This window comes from Littorina saxatilis, linkage group LG16 (genome assembly GCF_037325665.1).
Source record: "Littorina saxatilis isolate snail1 linkage group LG16, US_GU_Lsax_2.0, whole genome shotgun sequence".
Taxonomy (NCBI): domain Eukaryota; kingdom Metazoa; phylum Mollusca; class Gastropoda; order Littorinimorpha; family Littorinidae; genus Littorina; species Littorina saxatilis.
The window spans coordinates 13,378,926-13,401,425 of record NC_090260.1 but is presented as its reverse complement, the minus strand read 5'-3'; the positions used below and the strand labels follow the sequence as shown (position 1 = coordinate 13,401,425).

General features: G+C 42.2%; 1 protein-coding gene across 1 annotated transcript in view; it reads left to right on the top strand.

Annotated features, from left to right (window-relative positions):
- Positions 1-3,330: 3,330 nt before the first annotated feature.
- LOC138950442 (uncharacterized) overlaps positions 3,331-22,500 on the top strand; it is a 37,461-nt gene continuing 18,291 nt past the window's right edge. The window contains exon 1 of the mRNA XM_070322175.1: positions 3,331-3,748. Coding sequence (XP_070178276.1) covers positions 3,694-3,748 — 55 coding nt within the window. The 5' untranslated portion in view covers positions 3,331-3,693. The remainder of the gene's footprint in view (positions 3,749-22,500) is intronic.

Genomic DNA, 22,500 nt, shown 5'->3' with positions numbered 1-22,500 from the left:
GCAACGGCTGTACCTAACTTGTAAAATCAATGTTGAATTTTGCCTAATTTGTGAATGTATGAGTGTATGATTTAGGCTGCCTATTGCATAAATTAGGCAGCCTAAGTCGTGAAATTAGGCAAAGTTTCGATTTAGGCACGACTACTGTACAATTTAGGCAAAAATGTCTTCAAAATAGGCAAAATCCTTGCCTAATGTGTCAAATCAATTCTAAGGTCTAACTGTTTTACACATTAGTCAGTCTGTTTGAACGCCAGTAACAATAATGAAACTTAAGATTTAAACATACTGCTATCATATGTACCATTTACATGACAAATTATAATAAACAAATTTTACAAAAGCAAAACAAAAATACCCCTCTACCTCATTTACAAACATTTACAGTTTACAAAAGGTAAACATTATCCCAGTTTGGACTGGGGTCACAAAAGGGAAACCCACGACGTTCCAGTTCAACTCGTTTTTCTGAGCTTACTTGCTCTTGTTCTTGCAAGATGAATTGTTTGGGTGGCAGTGACTATGGCAGTGGTTTCTTGCTTTCTTGCAAGTGCATCTGGCTGTATCGCACTTCCCATTGCAAGAATATTTTTGAACCCTTGTCCTCCATGCCTTGAATGAAGCTGAGCGATGCTTCTCATTGGTAGGACCGTGTCTTTCACTTGGTCAGCAGTGACAATTTGGAAATCGGCCTCGATAATTAGATTGCGGGAGAGCATAGTGTTTATGATGCCATGCTTGGCGCCAACTTGGTACAGGTCGTTGTGAACCTTCAGGACCACCCCAGGCACGTTTCTGCAAACAAGGCGCCCACGATCAAACTCGCTGACTGGAACCAGCACGCCGTCGTTTTGCAGCAGTGGAACCAGCTTGGCTCTTGTTGTTCGCAGCATTTCAGCACGGCTTTGTTCTTGTCCTTCACGTGCATCTTGTCTGCACTGCGTCAAATGCTTGCATGATCTTCTAGAGCTGTACTTGAAGTGGCGGCCCCTCCAACTTTCTTTCTTTCTTTTTTTCTTTATTTGGTGTTTAACGTCGTTTTCAACCACGAAGGTTATATCGCGACGGGGGAAGGGGGAGAGGGGATAGAGCCACTTGTCAATTGTTTCTTGTTCACAAAAGCACTAATCAAAAATATGCTCCAGGGGCTTGCAACGTAGTACAATATATTACCTTACTGGGAGAAGGCAAGTTTCCAGTACAAAGGACTCAACATTTCCTACATACTGCCTGACCAAAATCTTTACAAAACATGACTATATTCTATACAAGAAACTCTTAACAACATAATCCGTTAGTCGCCTCTTACGACATGCTGGGGAGCATTAAGGACTGTCATCCATAACATTTATGCCGATGATCGACTTGAATCCCTGCTACCCTGCATTTTCATCTGTGTTCAGGCAAAGCGCAGCAACACGACACCTGTGTTGACATTTGACCAACCCTTATTGTGGACAGCTCTTGACATCATCGCCAGTGAGCCAGATGGCAGCGACCTTAAACACATTGTCCTTCGCCTTGTACCATTCCACCTGGAAATGAGTTTCCTGGCGTGTATTGGCCACCTGCTGGAAGAACGGGTCTTCATGAAAAGCTGTCCACTGTGTACGCACCAAACGCAGCGAGCAACATGCTTCAAGGGAAAGCTGTGCTGCGTGCCGTGTCTAGGACACATACTAGTTGACGCAGCACTAAGCATGCTGTTGCTGTCTGACACATTCCATGTGCCACTGCCCGAAAGTGACACAGAAAAGAATAGAGATGAAAACACACAAGATGAGCAGACAGGAACACTTTCGACCCCTTACGAGTCTGAACTCAATGTGAACCAAGTTGACGCACTGAGCAGCAATAAGGACACTGATGTGCAGCTTCACGGTGATCTACAGATAGAACTAGTTTCTCAGCTCCCCTCTGTTCTTTTTTTGTCTTTTTTTTAATGAAGATGATCTTGTTGACTTCTTTTCTTGGAATGTGCAAGAGGATAATAATCAGCAGTAGCTAAACATATGTATTTTACTGTAAATAGGACCGACCTTTTTTTAGACAAACACGCTGGTAAATCTTCAAAGTTATGAAACATCAAACAGCTGATTGCAATCTTGTCAACGTGTGCCACTTGCTCCTGTTTCTCCACGCCTTTACCGGCAGCGACACAACCTCTTGGCCCTATGGTGTCGGAAAAGCAACCTCGATGAAGAAACTAAAACACTTGCGACTTTGGAGGATATCCTATCAGCAGGCGAAAAGGCATTAGTACTGCTCTATAACAGTAGATCCAGAGAGGGTCTCGATGAACTTTGCTACAGACTCTTCTGTTCAAAGGTAGCAGTTGGAACGACGTTTGTGCAAGTTCACACTCTGCCACCCACCTGAGCAGCTGCCCGATTCCACAGCATGCCAGTGCACCTGCAGGTACAACAATGGATGGGATTCAAAGTGGCCATGGATCCCACGGACTACGGCTGGAAACTTGAGCGTGGCATCCTTGTTCCAGTGACAACAGATCTGCCGGCAGCACCAGCCGACGTGTTAAAGGTAATTCGCTGCACATGCAAAAGTGGTTGTGACACAAAACGGTGTAGCTGCAGGAAACACGGACTAGAGTCCACATCTGGATGTGGGGAATGTCGCGGTGTTGGCTGCTGCAACTCGCCTCTTCCGTCTTTTGAAATGTGAAACATCGTAACCATCAAGTTTTCCTCAAAAGGTAGGCCTATTGTGTTATGCACTCTTTTGTTCACCTGAATATGACTTTAAATGAACGCCAGTCTTGTTTTTCCCGTAAGTATTCTGCTGAAGAAGACTAACGGATAGGAAGAGGTATAGTCGTATTGAAGAATGCGTATTTCTGTTATCATCAGTACGCGAACAACGCATTGTTCATTTCATTTTCATTATTTTATTATCCCATTGCTTGGAAATTGGGAAAGCTTGCAGCAACTGTGACAAGAGTGGCGCTTCCCAGATGTGCGCATGTTAAGGTGTAATCATCTAACTGCACTAATGGCAGAATGACCAAGGTCTTTTACGTGTTACTGTGGTGACACGGAGGTGGGACATGGATACCGTTTCTTAGTCTGCTCATACCCTTGACACTTGTCCGTCCACCGGCCTCAGGAATTGTGCATTATAGATGACGGTAGACTAAGAACCTTAAAATGAAGGGCTGTAACGTGGACTTTTGCAACGTCACTGACGAAAACAAGGGTTTTAATATGTGACGTAATCAAACCGTCATAAAAAAGTTATGCAGAGGGTGCCAACGGTATAACTCTTGGGGAATGTTGAGACAGGCTATCTTAATGTGTTGCAACAAAAACACTTTCTGTAACCATTTTCTTTGGGTCTAAGCATAATTCTGGACAGGCTCCCCACGCTATTACCCGTCTATCCAAATCTGAGCAGCGTCAAACAATTGTTATATGTTGGCCAAGACTTAAAAAAGCAGGGTCCTGCGAACCATACTTTTATGTTCTTTTCCAATATTAAAATGACGTCATCGCGATTTGGATGTGCGACTGACGTCAAGCAATCCATATCTGTGATCGTTTGTCTGTGCAGCCTGCCGGTATATTTTGTTTGGTGTCCTGTTTATTACCACACTAAACAAGGAACATGTGCAACCCAGCTTGCCAGACGAAAGACCAAATATTACACTGAAGAGGACGCGTGAGCGAAACTGGATCGATGGAGAAAGAAGCAGTGATGTGTGCTGTCCTTGTTTTCGTCACGGCCAGTGCAGGTGAGTTCATTGTAGCGAGAGCGGCTAAAGGCAGAACATCAGCCAGCCCTGTTTATCTCACATAACTCACATAGATTGGGGTCAAAATACCGGGTTTTTTTCAATCATGTGAGGCACACTGAACAGTCTGATCACGATATGTGTGCTGGCTTGCGTTTAATGTGTGGCATGCGGCAGTTGCCTCCCCTTTTAGCAAGATACATTTTCACAACCGCCACGCGAACGTTCAGGTGTGAGGTCGCATCATCCATGATATGTTTCGCGAAGTCGGAGGCGGGGGAGAGGCGGGGGGTGGGGGGGATTCCTCTGTGTAGGCACCGTTCTGTGTGGCTTTGAAACTGCATCATCACTGTCTATAACATTTTGATGTACCAGTTTGAGACTTTGTTCTCTGGCATGCCGTATCTAAGAGTAAGGATCAAGTCGTCTGGTTCAACAACCACTATTACTTATCGTACCGCTTGTTTTATGGGTGCCCATAGAGGGCCTACATAGGCCTAATAACATCTGCGTGAGGTTTTTGTGGACACTTTTCATGGACACACTCGTTTTTAACCGAGTGCTAGTTATCAGGTTACCTTTCAGAAAGTAATCAAACGTGTCCATGGTTACTGTATCAAAAATAATGATCTGCGTCTTTGAATAGGCTTCATTGGACAGTTGTTTTGTCTTGAAAGAATTATGTCTATCATTGTTACCGCATGACAACTAAAGAAAAAACGACGGACAAGCTGTACTCGTGCACACAGGAGCTTGTATCCAATCGCCGGTCGATCATTATTTACTCCTTATTCATTTATTTACTCCTTACTTCCATAGAGTCTACTACTACTATGTACTACAAGGAATATAACGCAGAGTGCTCGGCACTGCCGACTCGCTCCGTATCAAGCTTTCTACATCACTTTCTGCACCCCCTTCCCAAACGCACGAAATTCACACACAAACAAACATGATTAAGCTTTCACTTCAAGTAACAAACTCGAAGTAACCATTCACCAACTTCTCGAAGTTGGTCAAGAACGGGCTCGGTGTCCACACCACTCCATGAGAGGAACCTGGAGCCTCGATGAATCGAAAGTGCAACTCGCGCCGATGTTTTCTGCTTTTCGTACGCTCTCAAGGGTGTACAACATTATAGCGACCTGCAATTAGTCCAATATAACTGATGAGGGACACAGCAACCTCAAACCCCGTGAAATGATACACAAAACATTCTCTTTGAGCTTAACATTGCGAAGATCGAAACCTACCGGCAGTTAACCAGGTTGAAAGGCCATAAAAGGTTACATCCGGAGCGTTCCGCAGTAACAGTTTTACAGCGCATGCTGTTTCAGTGTGTGTGTGTATGTGTGTGAGTGAGTGTTTGTGTGTGTGTGTGTGTGTTTGTGTGTAACATAGAGGGGGAATCGAGACGAGGGTCATGGTGTATGTATGTCTGTGTATGTGTGTGTGTATGTGTGTGTGTGTGTGTATGTGTGTGTGTGTTTGTGTTTGTGTGAGTGTACTCACTGAGTCAGCGATACCTCGCCATTGCGATGTTCTGCCTTAAAATAACCAAATGTGTAACAAGTCTATATATATAGCTATTCTGATGAACACGTGGGGGAATTCGGGGGCTGTGATTGGATGGTCTCTTCCGATCATCAAAGCATAATGCTACGGAAGTCGGCCATTTGACTCAATATCCAAAAGCATATTGTCAATAACAAAGATGGTTCCGGTTTACTCATCTGTACCACGCGGCGATGTTTCTATCGACAACAGCATACACTGACAACTTGAAATTCTTCTCGGGAATGTTTTTCAGCTTTACAAATGTCGATAGTATACCCTTTTCTGCTAACTTCCCGATAAAACAGGACTAAACCAATTATTTTCTGTCCCTAAACACCACAAAATTCCCAAAGTCGAAAGATGTAGTACAAACAGGGTGTAAGAGATTTGAAATAAAAAAAATCCGTATTTATCCTTATTAATCTCCTTCCAGATTCTTTATATGTGCGCACACACACAGTCAATCATCTGACTCCCGCTCAGAAGTTTAGGAAAGCAGAGAGAAGACTAGAAGAATTTGTAGTCTTTCACCAACTCATTCTTTCCAAACAATAGCCAATGGTTTAGTTAGAACCTACAAATTGGTTTGTTTCTGACATAGCAATTATCAACTCATTCTTCAAATTCTCAAATATTTTCTTGCTTACAATAATCAATTCATGACCTTTTGAAACTCATTCATTCATTGTCCACGACCTTGTGAAACTCACTCATTCATTGTCAACGTCAGAACATATTTACAAGGACAAGAAAGCAAATAAACAAAACATAACTTTTACGTTATGTGGAGGTGACGATGTAGCTAGCGTTCAACCTTACGGCCTCCATCGCACCCTCGCCACACTGGCACCACCCCGCACAAGTCAGACTGGGGCGGCCTGTTACAAAATATAACACCCTACTGTAACAAACTAACAATATTCAAAAACACACCAACCGAGCACAAGAAAATTATACAATTCAGAAATTATTCAAGTACACAAGTCATATCCGCGCATACAAAAGAAATGTTCAAGTTCACACAAAACTAGCAAAGTACCTCATCTTCCAATATGGCGGCACCCATACAAAAGTCCAAGTCATCCCGGCAATGTTTCCCGGTTCCAAGGTTGACATCAAGATCAAATGTTTTCTTCCAAAGTTGACATCAAAAGCAAGAGCAGGTTTTCTCATCCGAGAGCCCAGGTCGAATGACTTTCAATTGTCAGGCAGTTTACAATCACAACTTGCACAACTCACAAAATCAGGCGGTTGCGATTATGATGTGAACAACTCACACAGTTGTAAACGCACGTGCCGCGAAACCAGTTTGACCCGGCCGTAGCTAACATGGAATCTTACTGAGCTGTCAAAACTTTCCACTTTCAAAGTTAAACAACTCCAGACAAACTCTTTGTATTACAAAAAGCACTAGTTATATCCCTTCAACTATACACACCATAACCGCGATTCATTACATCACCCCTTTCCCCGATTAAAAAAAAATGTGAACCCAAAATGAACATTTTTTTCTTTTTTTCAAAAACTGTACAAGTATAAGTATTCCAGTAACAAGAAAAAAAATGTAAATACATATAAAAAAAATACATAAATAAATAAAGTAGAATGTGTACTGCCGGGCAGTACATACCCCAAGCGAAGTCGTCCATCTGTGTGTACATGATTCTCTCTCTCTCTCTCTCTCTCTCTCTCTCTCTCTCTCTCTCTCTCTCTCTCTCTCTCTCTCTCTCTCTCTCTCTCTCTCTCTCTCTCTCTCTCTCTCTCTCTCTCTCTCTCTCTCTCTCTCTCTCTCTCTCTCTCTCTCTCTCTCTCTGTCTTAAAATGTGTCATCGATGACGTGTTTTCATACTTGCTAATGCGGCAGGCTAATCATGACGTCAAATTGAAACTTCTTGAAGTCTCTCAGAAAGGGACATGAAAACCATGTGGGGGTTACTGGTTTGGGCTGAAAAAAAACCCAACTCCACCTAAAATTCAAGCGCCTATGGGGCTGAATTATGCAGCATAAATTGTGAAACATCAGGATATCTCACACTTTCAATTCTGCCATCATGTCAAATCTGACAACAAACCTACCCACAAAATGTCATAAATATCGGTGTAGAATTGAGACTTAACGGTTTTTAACTGCCAAAAATAAGTTTTTTTGACTGGAATAGTTTGTCTTGAAATTCAGTTTGGGACAACGGACCCACCCACTAAATTTCATAAAGATAGGTGAAAATTTAAATGTAACGGTTTTTAACTGCCAAAATTATGTTTTTCTTCTGGAAAAGTATGGAGTGAAAATCAGTTGGGGACAACGAACCTACCCACAAAATTTCATAAATATCGATGAAGAATTGAGATTTAACGGTTTTTAACTGCCAAAAATAAGGTTTTTTGTCTGGAAAAGTATGTCTTAAAATTCAGTTTGGGACAACGGACCCACCCACTAAATTTCATAAAGATAGGTGAAGAATTGAAATTTAACGTTTTTTAACTGCCAAAATTATGTCTTTCTTCTGGAAAAGTATAGAGTGAAAATCAGTTGGGGACAACGAACCTACCCACAAAATTTCATAAATATCGGTGAAGAATTGAAATTTAACGGTTTTTAACTGCCAAAATTATGTTTTTCTTCTGGAAAAGTATGGAGTGAAAATAAGTTGGGGACAACAAACCTACCTTTAAAATTTCATAAGAATCAGTGAAGAAATAGGATTTAACGATTTTTTAACGGCCTTTAAATCATTGGTGATGTCATCATAACCCAGTCGTTGTAGTTGTCGTCGTAGTTGTTGGTGTTGTTGTCATGTTCGTTGTCGTGATTGTTGTTGTTCTCGTGTTGTTGTTGTTGTTGTTGTTGTTGTTGTTGTTGTTGTTGTTGTCGTCGTCGTCGTCGATGTCATTTGTTGTTGTTGTTGTTATCGTCGTCGTCGTCGTCATCGTCGTCGTTGTCAGAGGTTATTTCTAAAGATTTCATTGATAGTCTTTGTTCTCGTCACCAAGACTTGCTAAGAACAAGCTTGGAACAGCAAGAGTTCCAAGAACAAGATTAGAACAACTCATTACATCATTACCAGTACGTCATTTGTATTTAGAACACACTTTAGAAAAAAACTCTTCAGCTACAAACCAGTCACCCTCACATTTCCGAGGTGTTTGTCTAAACCACTTACTGAAATGTTTTGAGGTTTAATGACCATACACATGTTGAACCGGTGAGTGTCTTCCGCTGCTTAATTCGCAAATAACTATTTTATTAAAGTCCGCTTGAAACGCTCAAAGATGAAATTCCATGTTAAAAAGTGACAAAAGTTTCACATTTTCCCGTTGTAACAGCTTCCGATGATATTATATGAAAATTCTGATCCTCTGAGAGGATTCCCCGAAACAAAATCAGTTTGTACGCCTAATTTTAATAGAATTGTCCAAACAGTGTCGCTAATATTGTGCTAAAAGATGAATTCTAGAACAATGTTCACAGACAGACACCACTTGGCAAAAAAATTTTCAGTGCTGGGAGATGAAAAAAAACACTACTTCGCTACGCGCGGGCTCCGCCCGCGCTCCGCTTGGATAAAAAAATAATTAAAGCATAAGGAAAACATATTAGCGACACTGTTTGGACAATTCTATTAAAATTAGGCGTACAAACTGATTTTGTTTCGGGGAATCCTCTCAGAGGATCAGAATTTTCATATAATATCATCGGAAGCTGTTACAACGGGAAAATGTGAAACTTTTGTCACTTTTTAACATGGAATTTCATCTTTGAGCGTTTCAAGCGGACTTTAATAAAATAGTTATTTGCGAATTAAGCAGCGGAAGACACTCACCGGTTCAACATGTGTATGGTCATTAAACCTCAAAACATTTCAGTAAGTGGTTTAGACAAACACCTCGGAAATGTGAGGGTGACTGGTTTGTAGCTGAAGAGTTTTTTGGCTCACGTAAGTGTAGCCTATGCGATCGTAACTTTGTCTGTCTGTGCGTGCGTGCGTGCGTGCGTCTGTGCGTGTGTATGTCTGTGGTAGAAACTCTAACATTTGAAGACGTCACATTACATTGACGTCACATTATGACGTAAGAGGGTTAGACGTCACGCGAAGGAAGTACTGACAGTCTCGGTCATTATTATTTTGAGCGCGCCGAGACTAGTTGGCAGTCGTGTCCTTGTAAGTAGGCTACATGCAGACAGACAGATCTAGATCTAGTGTCTCGCTTTCTTGCACAGTTTCACCTATGCTCTTTCTGTGTGTGTGTGTGTGTGTGTGTGTGTGTGTGTTTGTTAGTGTGTTTGTTAGTGTGTGTGTGTGCGTGTGTGTGTGTGTGTGTGTGTGTGTGTGTGTGTGTGTGTGTGTGTGTGTGTGTGTGTGTGTGTGTGTGTGTGTGTGTGTGTGTGTGTGTGTGTGTGTGTGTGTGTGTGTGTGTGTGTGTGTGTGTGTGTGTGTGTGTGTGTGTGTGTGTGTGTGTGTGTGTGTGTGTGTGTGTGTGTGTGTGTGTGTGTGTGTGTGTGTGTGTGTGTGTGTGTGTGTGTGTGTGTGTGTGTGTGTGTGTGTGTGTGTGTGTGTGTGTGTGTGTGTGTGTGTGTGTGTGTGTGTGTGTGTGTGTGTGTGTGTGTGTGTGTGTGTGTGTGTGTGTGTGTGTGTGTGTGTGTGTGTGTGTGTGTGTGTGTGTGTGTGTGTGTGTGTGTGTGTGTGTGTGTGTGTGTGTGTGTGTGTGTGTGTGTGTGTGTGTGTGTGTGTGTGTGTGTGTGTGTGTGTGTGTGTGTGTGTGTGTGTGTGTGTGTGTGTGTGTGTGTGTGTGTGTGTGTGTGTGTGTGTGTGTGTGTGTGTGTGACGGAGTGATTGAGTTTGTGTTACTGTTTGTCGATTTCTTACGTGAGCCTTGATGGCTTCGCCTCTTGTTTCTAAAGTGTGTTCTAAATACAAATGACGTACTGGTAATGATGTAATGAGTTGTTCTAATCTTGTTCTTGGAACTCTTGCTGTTCCAAGCTTGTTCTTAGCAAGTCTTGGTGACGAGAACAAAGACTATCAATGAAATCTTTAGAAATAACCTCTGACAACGACGACGATGACGACGACGACGACGATAACAACAACAACAACAAATGACATCGACGACGACGACGACAACAACAACAACAACAACAACAACAACAACAACAACAACAACAACAACACGAGAACAACAACAATCACGACAACGAACATGACAACAACAACACCAACAACTACGACGACAACTACAACGACTGGGTTATGATGACATCACCAATGATTTATCAAATGTTCAGTGTCAAGGCTGTTAAAAAATCGTTAAATCCTATTTCTTCACTGATTCTTATGAAATTTTAAAGGTAGGTTTGTTGTCCCCAACTTATTTTCACTCCATACTTTTCCAGAAGAAAAACATAATTTTGGCAGTTAAAAACCGTTAAATTTCAATTCTTCACCGATATTTATGAAATTTTGTGGGTAGGTTCGTTGTCCCCAACTGATTTTCACTCTATACTTTTCCAGAAGAAAGACATAATTTTGGCAGTTAAAAAACGTTAAATTTCAATTCTTCACCTATCTTTATGAAATTTAGTGGGTGGGTCCGTTGTCCCAAACTGAATTTTAAGACATACTTTTCCAGACAAAAAACCTTATTTTTGGCAGTTAAAAACCGTTAAATCTCAATTCTTCATCGATATTTATGAAATTTTGTGGGTAGGTTCGTTGTCCCCAACTGATTTTCACTCCATACTTTTCCAGAAGAAAAACATAATTTTGGCAGTTAAAAACCGTTACATTTAAATTTTCACCTATCTTTATGAAATTTAGTGGGTGGGTCCGTTGTCCCAAACTGAATTTCAAGACAAACTATTCCAGTCAAAAAAACTTATTTTTGGCAGTTAAAAACCGTTAAGTCTCAATTCTACACCGATATTTATGACATTTTGTGGGTAGGTTTGTTGTCAGATTTGACATGATGGCAGAATTGAAAGTGTGAGATATCCTGATGTTTCACAATTTATGCTGCATAATTCAGCCCCATAGGCGCTTGAATTTTAGGTGGAGTTGGGTTTTTTTTCAGCCCAAACCAGTAACCCCCACATGGTTTTCATGTCCCTTTCTGAGAGACTTCAAGAAGTTTCAATTTGACGTCATGATTAGCCTGCCGCATTAGCAAGTATGAAAACACGTCATCGATGACACATTTTAAGACAGAGAGAGAGAGAGAGAGAGAGAGAGAGAGAGAGAGAGAGAGAGAGAGAGAGAGAGAGAGAGAGAGAGAGAGAGAGAGAGAGAGAGAGAGAGAGAGAGAGAGAGAGAGAATCATGTACACACAGATGGACGACTTCGCTTGGGGTATGTACTGCCCGGCAGTACACATCTACTTAATTAAATACTCTGTCCGTACCCAAAGAGTGCAATCAGTTTACAACCAAAAGGCAGTGCCATCCACCAAAAAAGTGACGAAAGCCACGAGGCTGTCCTTAAACATGAGCAACAATGGCAAGCACAATAAACCCCATTTACGCTGCCGTGTAGATAATCACCCACTGTGTTAATCCACAACAGTTATACTCATGGACATTCAGCAATTTTCGCCTATTACTAAATGCAATAACATTGACATTCTTGGTACCAAAGATCGCCAATAAAGTTTGAGTAGCCTCCGCTAAACTCAATACAGTAAACCTTGACAACAACACAAAATGGTACTAGCATCAAAAATATCCAAATAAATTTTTCCAGCCAGATGAAAAAGATAATCAGAATGAGAAAAAAAAAGAACAAAATTAAATTAGTTCTTAATACATACACAGCATATCAACACTCACAGCACAAAAAGTATTGTCCTTGTTGATTGCAGAAAGTCTTTTCACTGTCCTTTCAACCATTATGTTCCATTCACTTCGTCAAGCGTGACAACACAGCAGCCTCAAAATTCCTGACTCCAGGAATTGGCACTACTGTGAATGAATATTCTTGGAGAGACAGAGACCATCGCAACAGTCGGCCGTTGGCAGTTTTGGACTGTCGTAAGTACGTCAACGGTCTGTGATCAGTCTCAACAAAGAAATGTAAGCCAAACAAGTAGCGATGGAGTTTGTCAACTGACCACACCAACGCTAGGCACTCTCTCTCCACAGTAGAGTATCTGGTTTCTCTTTCCAGCAGTTTCCTGCTGGCATACAGAACTGGATGAAGGACGCCGTCATCATCAGGCTGCATCAGGGCTGCTCCAATCCCCGTGGAGGACGCATCCGACCGCACTGTGAACGGCCTGGAAAAGTCTGGCAATCTCACCAGTGGTTCAGACGACACAATTTCTTTGACCCTGTCAAAAGCCATCTGACACTCTTTTGACCAACGAACTTTGTTTGGTTGGTTCCTCTTTGTGAGTTCTACCAGGGGGGACACAATAGACACGAAGCTTGGGACATAGCGCCTATAGAAACTGATGAGCCCTACCAATGACCGGACGTGTTTCTTTGTGGTTGGGACAGAGACATTCAAGATTTTGGACACTTTGGAGGGAACTGGACGCATGCTACCCTCCCCAACTATGTGACCCAAAAACTCAATAGAGTCAAAACCTGCCTCTACTTTCGACGGTCTCACAGTCAACCCATGTTTTCCCAGTTCTGTCAACAGTCCGTCAAGTGCCTCTAGATGCCCACACCAGTCTTCTGTGGCTACAAGTACGTCATCAAAGAAATGAACAGACTTGAACCTATCCAGATCCAACATCTTCATCATCCTCGCGAAAGTACTTGGTGCTGTACTCATTCCGAACGGCATCTTCGTGAACTGATATAGACCTTGAGGGGTACGAAAAGCCGTTTTTGCTCGATCAGACTCTGCCATCGGAATTTGCCAATAGCCCTTAGCCAGATCAATCTTCGTGAAATGCTGCCTGCCCTGCAATGAAGCAAACAGAACTTCCGGATCCGGTATTGGCTCAGCGTCAAACTCCGTAATCTTATTGAGGTGTCTGAAATCGATGCAAAAACGAGTACTTCCGTCCTTCTTCTTGACTAGAACAATAGGAGACGAGAACGGAGAAATAGACGGCTCTATTACGGCTAGATCTAACATCTTCTTCACTTCTTCAACCACTTTCTGAGACTCAAATGGTAACGGATACTGTTTCACATTGACCACAGCACCTTCAGGAATCCTCACCGTATGCTGCACTAGGTCACACATACCAGGCAAATCCGTCATTTTGTCCTGATGCTTCTGAAACACCGCCTGCACTTTTTGTTTTGCCTGCATAGACAAGTCAGGACTATAGACCACATCATCTACATTCTCAGTCTGAACTGTGGGAACTGACTGTAGTTTGACTTTCTGAATGTCTACCTCGTCTACTGCACTGGACCCACTGATCACTCCCAATGAGGCAACAACTAGGTTCTGACCAACATCTTCATTCCTAGACACATACTCCCTGAGCATGTTGACATGGTACACTTTCTCAATCCCAGGTGAAATTTCTACAACGTAATCACATTGATTCAGTCTTTTGATCACCTGAAATAGACCTCGCCAGCGTAGTATCATTTTGTTCTGCTCAGTTGGAAGTAAGACTAAGACTTTCTTTCCAGCGAGTATCGTTCTTGGCTTCTGAGATCTGTATGATCTGTTCTTCTTTGACACATTCTGAACAGCCTTCTGTGCTCTACCAACACTGTCAGCCAAGACCTCTTTCAAATCCTGTACATACTGTGACACTGGAACCTGCTGATTCTCCCGACTGCTATCGGTCCACGCATGATATGGCAGTTCCGACGGTCCTTTTGGGTTTCTACCGTACAGAAGTTCAAAAGGTGAGTACCCTGTAGACTCCTGTGGGATTTCTCTGTATGCGAACAACGCAAAAGGCAAATATCTATCCCAATCCGTAGGTCTATCTGCCATCAACTTCTTCACCATGGATTTCAAAGTTCCATTGAACCTTTCACAGAGACCATTCGTCTGGGGATGATAAGGAGTCGTGTGCAACTGCGATACCGATATCAATCTCATCACCTCTCGCATGACATCAGATGTGAATTGTGTACCTAGATCTGAGAGAACCTCATCTGGTAAACCAGTCCGGGTGAAAATGCCCAACAAAGCTTCCGCTACTGCTTCTGTGGTCGTTGATTTCAAGGGTACTGCTTCCGGATAGCGTGTCGCAACATCCACCAACACCAAAGCGTACTGATGACCACGAGCTGACACTGGTTTAATCGGACCAATCAGATCAATGCAAACTCGGGAAAATGGGACTTCTATCACAGGCAGTGGTTGCAAAGGTGCCGAAGGAACTCTACCTTTGGGAAAGGTTTTCTGACAGATATCACATGATCTGCAGTAATCCTTGATCGACTGCCGATAACCGGGCCAAAAGAAGAATGCGGACACCCTTTTGAACGTACTGTTCGCGCCTAAATGACCACCAAACAAACCGTCATGGGCAGTGATCAAAACAGACTCGCGCAAGAGTTCAGGAACAACTAGCTGCCAAACCACTTCATCGTTGACCTTGGAGTAGTACTTTCGATATAACAACTGGTCCCTCACAACAAACGACACCACACAACCAGACGACTCATCCGATTTTGCTTGGCCAATTTTCTCGAACAGGTCATGCAACGTTTTGTCATCCTTTTGCATTTTGGACGGTTTCTCAGCATTGACATCAAGATGGGGAACTTTAGCGGTCAACAGCGGTCTAAAAGGACGTTCTTCTCTAGCTTTTTGACCTCTTGTCTGGACTGCGCTAGTAACCTCGACACATCCAAAAGTACATCCCTGTATTCTACCCAAAATGACGTCACATACTGGATTGTCGATCACACATGCCTCAACACTTCCAGAAAAGTATGGTGTATCCAGACTCACAATCGCAATGGGTAACCGAACTAAATCCCCACTGAACTGTCTACACACCTGTACCTTCCCAGTAAACTGATCATCTCTCACTAGGGACTTCCTGACCCCAACCGTGGAACACCCACTATCCAACATGACCGTGACCTCACTACCATTTAAGGTACCTTCACATGTCTGAATAGACTCGGGAAGTTCATCACGACCTGACAATCCTACTGACGCCACAGACTGCTCGTCTTCACTACAGCTGGACTTTTCAACAGTGACAACGGATACTGAAGCAGTATGCATTTTTTTGGGACAATCTGCCAATTTGTGCGAAGTATCTTGACACCACCAACACTTCCTCTGATAGTTCTGACCACCTCTACCTCTACCAGCTTGACTAGCACCTCTGCCACCCTTATTATCAGGAGCCGAACCAGACCTAGCGACGTCAAAGTTTTGTTCTGTCGGTGGGTTTGTGTCACCCTGACTATTCTTCTTAGAAAATCTGTGACCACCCTGACCACCTCGATCACCTGACCCTGAATGACCTCCTCTCCCACTTGGAAGACCGACATTAGCCAACAGAGGAACACTAGAACATTTTGCTGTTAGGTTTTGACTAGGATGTGCTTCCCTGTATCTTTGAGCTGCGTCTATCATGGTTTGAGCAGTAGTATGCTTGTCTTCTTTCAGAAAAGTAACCAGAGACGACGCACAACTAGACAGAATCTGCTCTCTGAGCACCAAGTCACAGAGCAAAGCGAACTCTGTGCCAACTCCAGCCATATCTGTCCATCTAGTGAAATATCTTCTCATGCGGGAGAAAAAGACATGCATGCCTGGTTTCACCAGATTCAGGTTTGCATGAGCGAAACTGCGTTCTGAAACCTTCTTCAGTACATTTGAATCTCTTCAACAAATGCGCTGACAGTATGGCATAGTCATTAGTATCTTCTACTGGTAACTCTTGAAAATAATTCAGAGCACGACCTCTGAGTAGAGTAGGCAAAATCAAAGCCTTCTCATCCTTTGACCACTTCAAGCTAGCTGCATGCTTATCGAAGCGATACAGATAACTCTCAATGTCATCTGATTTATCATCAAAATAGGGAATCTTGGGACGATTGGCCAATTTATGCTTGCTTGCTTTTTCAACCAACTCGTCTGCTCGCAACTTTGCCTCCCTGTTCGCCTTTTCTTCTTCAATATCGAGACGACGATTTTCAATCTTAGCTTGTTCAGCTAACTCTCTCTCTTTAAGCTCACGTGCAGCAGCGAGTTCTTTTTTCTTGTAGAGCAATATCATTTTCTCTTTTCAACAAAGCTTCTCTTCTTGCTGCTCTTTCCTCACGCAAACTATCCTCCACATACTTGTTCAGTGATGCACCATCTTTTCCTAAGGCTTCACCCTCCACCTTAAACTGCGCTATCAAAGCTTGAACCTCTTCTTGAGATGCCATCGTGAACAAACCGCTATCACTTAAGCAGACTATGACTATCCACTACATAGAATGCTAGAGGGCAACACCAAGACTTAGCTTTGACTAACGTGAACACAATAGTCCACTAAACTTTAGAATTTACCTGACTTCCTCAAGTACAGTACTAAAGGGACACAGTCTAGGAAACCGATCAACTGAACTACAAGGGGAAACAATCCATACATTTGAAACTAGGCTCCGCCCAAAAACTTGGCCTAGGAACTAGACATACCCCCATTCCCATACACTTATGAATCAAGGCATTGCTGACCCACAACTATTTACAAACTGTGTACACGTAAAGGGGAAAATGATGTGTCATGTATTATTCACTTGTAGGTAAAACTAACCTACAGGGCGCTTCATGTAAAGTAGGGGGAGAAAAAAAATAACATACTCACAAGCAAGAACCAACACTCAGAGAGACAAATTACTCTCAAAAATATATAGAATGCTAACTTGAGTGTCAGATAAGCAAATGACTCACTCCTGTCCAAAATATGTCGTTCAGTCAGGCACAGGATGCATCCGTCCACAGACCAAGGAGCTCCCTTCACAGGCAGATGACAAGAATGTCCATCCTCCAGACTGCATGCATCAGCATCTGCGCAAAACCAGACAACAATTCAGCACTACAAGTCAATAATATAAAATAAGCCTAACTGCACTCAAGGGAACGCACCAAAAAAAAAAAATTAATCTTCAAAAATTTTCCAATTAATACAACCGCAAGCTCGCCAATGTAAGAGATTTGACATAAAAAAAATCTGTATTTATCCTTATTAATCTCCTTCCAGATTCTTTATATGTGCACACACACACACACACAGTCAATCATCTGACTCCCGCTCAGAAGTTTAGGAAAGCAGAGAGAAGACTAGAAGAATTTGTAGTCTTTCACCAACTCATTCTTTCCAAACAATAGCCAATGGTTTAGTTAGAACCTACACATTGGTTTGTTTCTGACATAGCAATTATCAACTCATTCTTCAAATTCTCAAATATTTTCTTGCTTACAATAATCAATTCATGACCTATTTGAAACTCATTCATTCATTGTCCACGACCTTGTGAAACTCACTCATTCATTGTCAACGTCAGAACATATTTACAAGGACAAGAAAGCAAATAAATAAAACATAACTTTTACGTTATGTAGAGGTGACGATGTAGCTAGCCTTCAACCTTACGGCCTCCATCGCACCCTTGCCACACTGGCACCACCCCGCACAAGTCAGACTGGGGTGGCCTGTTACAAAATATAACACCCTACTGTAACAAACTAACAATATTCAAAAACACACCAACCGAGCACAAGAAAATTATACAATTCAGAAATTATTCAAGTACACAAGTCATGTCCGCGCATACAAAAGAAATGTTCAAGTTCACACAAAACTAGCAAAGTACCTCATCTTCCAATATGGCGGCACCCATACAAAAGTCCAAGTCATCCCGGCAATGTTTCCCGGTTCCAAGGTTGACATCAAGATCAAATGTTTTCTTCCAAAGTTGACATCAAAAGCAAGAGCAGGTTTTCTCATCCGAAAGCCCAGGTCGAATGACTTTCAATTGTCAGGCAGTTTACAATCACAACTTGCACAACTCACAAAATCAGGCGGTTGCGATTATAATGTGAACAACTCACACAGTTGTAAACGCACGTGCCGCGAAACCAGTTTGACCCGGCCGTAGCTAACATGGAATCTTACTGAGCTGTCAAAACTTTCCACTCTCAAAGTTAAACAACTCCTGACAAACTCTTTGTATTACAAAAAGCACTAGTTATATCCCTTCAACTATAAACACCATAACCGCGATTCAGTACACAGGGGAGTAAAACGGAACAGCCGTTTTTGTGTGCCTGTGTGAGCTCAGTTGCCGACTAACACAAACTCAGTTTCGCATTCGGCTTTTCTTATCTCGTAACTCCACACTAAATACCCCACTTCCCCCCTGAAGTATTGATGTACAACCCATGGCACTAACATTCATGTAGTCGTTGATAACTTAGGTTGAAAAGTTCGCTTCATGACGAGACAAGTATAAATGCCATTCACCCAAACTGAAAACTTCTTGCCGTCTGCTCGCGTTGTACGGATTAGCTGTTCTCTTCTCCTCCCCTTGTTGCATCTTAGTTCTTCAGTCAGTTGTTTCTAGTTTTCCGTTGATGTTGTGTTTTGGTCTTCTTCATAAGTAGTCTTGTTCAAAATGAAAAAACTCAAACTTTGTATACGAATGAACTAATAAAAAGCTGTTTAACAGCTGTGTTGTCCAATCGAGGTTTTTTTCCAAAGTCAGTATGGCACCTGCGCAAAACTAATGCGCATAAGAAACGGTGTCTGTTATCAAAACCTGAGATCAACGCATCGACTCAAAAACTGTCATTTTGTAAGTTTGGAACAACAAATCAAGGTCAGAACAGCTATATAATCGCTATTGTGTTTTCAGCGTAGCAAGAGGGTCCGATATTTAGACTCGAACATTACAAGTATAATGCGACTCGTCTTCGACTCGTCGCATCATACTTGTCTCGTCTAAATATCGGACCCTATTGCTACGCTGAAAACACAATAGCTGGTAATATTGTCGTAAAACCTTTATTTATCAAGAGGCTTTTTCTCTGACCCTGACTCCAAGCCAAGCCTTGAGTGACTTAGTTTTCCCACCAAATTTCTCCTGTTCCCACAAAATCTTGACCTTTTGACCCAATCCTGGACGAAACCAAACAAGCTTGGTAGGGGGAATTCGGAACTGCCGTCATGTACATAGACGTACTGAACAACCCGTTGTCAACGTCGCAATCCTGTTTCCTAACTTTCAGCAACTGTATACCCTTTATTTGTAATAAGCGACTTCTGCTCGGAAAAAAAAAATTGACATCTTCAGTCAATTGACTATATTTAGAAAGGTAATGTGACAACACGGGAAATGGTCAAAAGTTCTTTCAACCTGGGTTCCACTGTTCCAAACTTTGGCTGGACTGACCTACTCTCCATGAACATGGTATCGTCCTTGATGCGCTGGAAAATGTAAATCAAGCCACAGAGCTACATATGAGAGGCGCCGAAACCAAAACCATGGCTGACAAAACAGAACAGGACACGTTTAACGCTGTAGATGGCCACTAAATATATTGCATTTCATGGATGGTGGGGGTTTTAAATTCAGTCCATGAGCGGTTTGCTGTGTGGCACTGCGAAACTTCCACAATCTTCTGAGCTGAGCTCTTTTTACATTTAGTCAAGATTTAACTAAATGTTTTAACATAGAGGGGGAATCGAGACGAGAATCGTGGTGTATGTGTGTGTGTGTGTGTGTGTGTGTGTGTGTGTGTGTGTGTGTGTGTGTGTCTGTCTGTCTGTGTCAGTGTGTGTCTGTGTGTGTCTGTGCGTGTGTGTGTCTGTGCGTGTGTGTGTGTGTGCAGAGCGATTCATAGTAAACTACTGGACCGATCTTTATGACATTTTACATGAGGGTTCCTGGGTATGATATCCCCTCCCCAGACGTTTTTTTCATTTTTTGGATAAATGTCTTTGATGACGTCTTATCCGGCTTTTTGTAAAAGTTGAGGCGGCATTGTCACAATCATTTTTCTCTGACCCTGACTCCAAGCCAAGCCTTGAGTGACTTAGTTTTCCCACCAAATTTCTCCTGTTCCCACAAAATCTTGACCTTTTGACCCAATCCTGGACGAAACCAAACAAGCTTGGTAGGGGGAATTCGGAACTGCCGTCATGTACATAGACGTACTGAACAACCCGTTGTCAACGTCGCAATCCTGTTTCCTAACTTTCAGTAACTGTATACCCTTTATTTGTAATAAGCGACTTCTGCTCGGAAAAAAAAAAAGATTGACATCTTCAGTCAATTGACTATATTTAGAAAGGTAATGTGACGACACGGGAAATGGTCAAAAGTTCTTTCAACCTGGGTTCCACTGTTCCAAACTTTGGCTGGACTGACCTACTCTCCATGAACATGGTATCGTCCTTGATGCGCTGGAAAATGTAAATCAAGCCACAGAGCTACATATGAGAGGCGCCGAAACCAAAACCATGGCTGACAAAACAGAACAGGACACGTTTAACGCTGTAGATGGCCACTAAATATATTGCATTTCATGGATGGTGGGGGTTTTAAATTCAGTCCATGAGCGGTTTGCTGTGTGGCACTGCGAAACTTCCACAATCTTCTGAGCTGAGCTCTTTTTACATTTAGTCAAGTTTTAACTAAATGTTTTAACATAGAGGGGGAATCGAGACGAGAATCGTGGTGTATGTGTGTGTGTGTGTATGTGTGTGTGTGTGTGTGTGTGTGTGTGTGTGTGTCTGTCTGTCTGTCTGTCTGTCTGTCTGTGTCAGTGTGTGTCTGTGTGTGTCTGTGCGTGTGTGTGTCTGTGCGTGTGTGTGTGTGCAGAGCGATTCATAGTAAACTACTGGACCGATCTTTATGACATTTTACATGAGGGTTCCTGGGTATGATATCCCCTCCCCAGACGTTTTTTTCATTTTTTGGATAAATGTCTTTGATGACGTCTTATCCGGCTTTTTGTAAAAGTTGAGGCCACATTGTCACAATCATTTTTCGATACAATTGATTGAACTTTTGGCCAGGCAATCTTGGACGAAGGCCGGACTTTGGTATTGCATTTCAGCTTGAAGGCTTAAAAATTAATTAATGATTTTGGTCACTAAAAATCTGAAAATTGTAATTGAATTTTTTTTATAAAACGATCCAAAATTACGTTTATCTTATTCTTCATCATTGTATTATTCCAAAAACATATACATATGTTATATTTGGATTAAAAACAAGCTCTGACAATTAAAATAAAATTTCCGAAATCGATTTAAAAACAATTTCATCTTATTCCTTGTAGGTTCTTGATTCCAAAAACATGTAGATATGATATGTTTGGATTAAAAACACGCTCACAAAGTTAAAACGAAGAGAGGTACGGAAAAGCGTGCTATGTAGCAGAGCGCAACCACTACCGTGCTAAACAGGCTCGTCAATTTCACTGCCTTTTGCACGAGCGGCGGACTACGGTCATCGTGAAAACATGCAGTGCGTTCAGTTTCATTCTGTGAGTTCTACAGCTTGACTAAATTTAGTAATTTCGCCTTACGCGACGACTTTTTTGTTGCCGGAAATGTTTGAAAATGTCATAAAAAATGTAATAGCACAAACACATTGCGACAAAACACAACATAACACAACACAATCTCTCTCTCCCTCTCTCTCCCTTTCGCTGTGTATGTGTGTGTGTGTGTGTGTGTGTGTGTGTGTGTGTGTGTGTGTGTGTGTGTGTGTGTGTGTGTGTGTGTGTGTTTGCGTGCGTGCGTGCGTGTGTGATAGACATACAGACAAACAGACAATAACGCAAACATTATCAGAGAAAAACATTAATCAACCGAAAGGATCACTTGGCTTCAGCTAAAGAAATGTTCCGTTACATCGGTGATTGAATGCAGCTGAAACGTCGGCATGCCAGTCCTGACCCAATGGTTCCCACGGAGAAAGAGAAATCTGAGCGCCTGTTCCGTTTACACTGACCGCTGGCTAGCCCCAGAAATAGACTTCCGACATCAGAGATTGACAGACCGTTAAACAGGCCAATGGTAGGCCAGGCCATCTTACACTTCCGGCCTTCCATCCCATGGGAGATTTTTTACAAAATATGTCGCCTAACATACAAATTACAAATTGTACTTACCAACAAGACAGGAATCGCTACGTATTGAAATAAACCATATCGTGTCAGTTTCGGATTACCTTTCGGTGCGAAATTCAAAATGTGTCGTTGTTTGAATGGCGCAGCAGTTGAGCTAATTAAACGAAGTTTGTCTTGCAAATT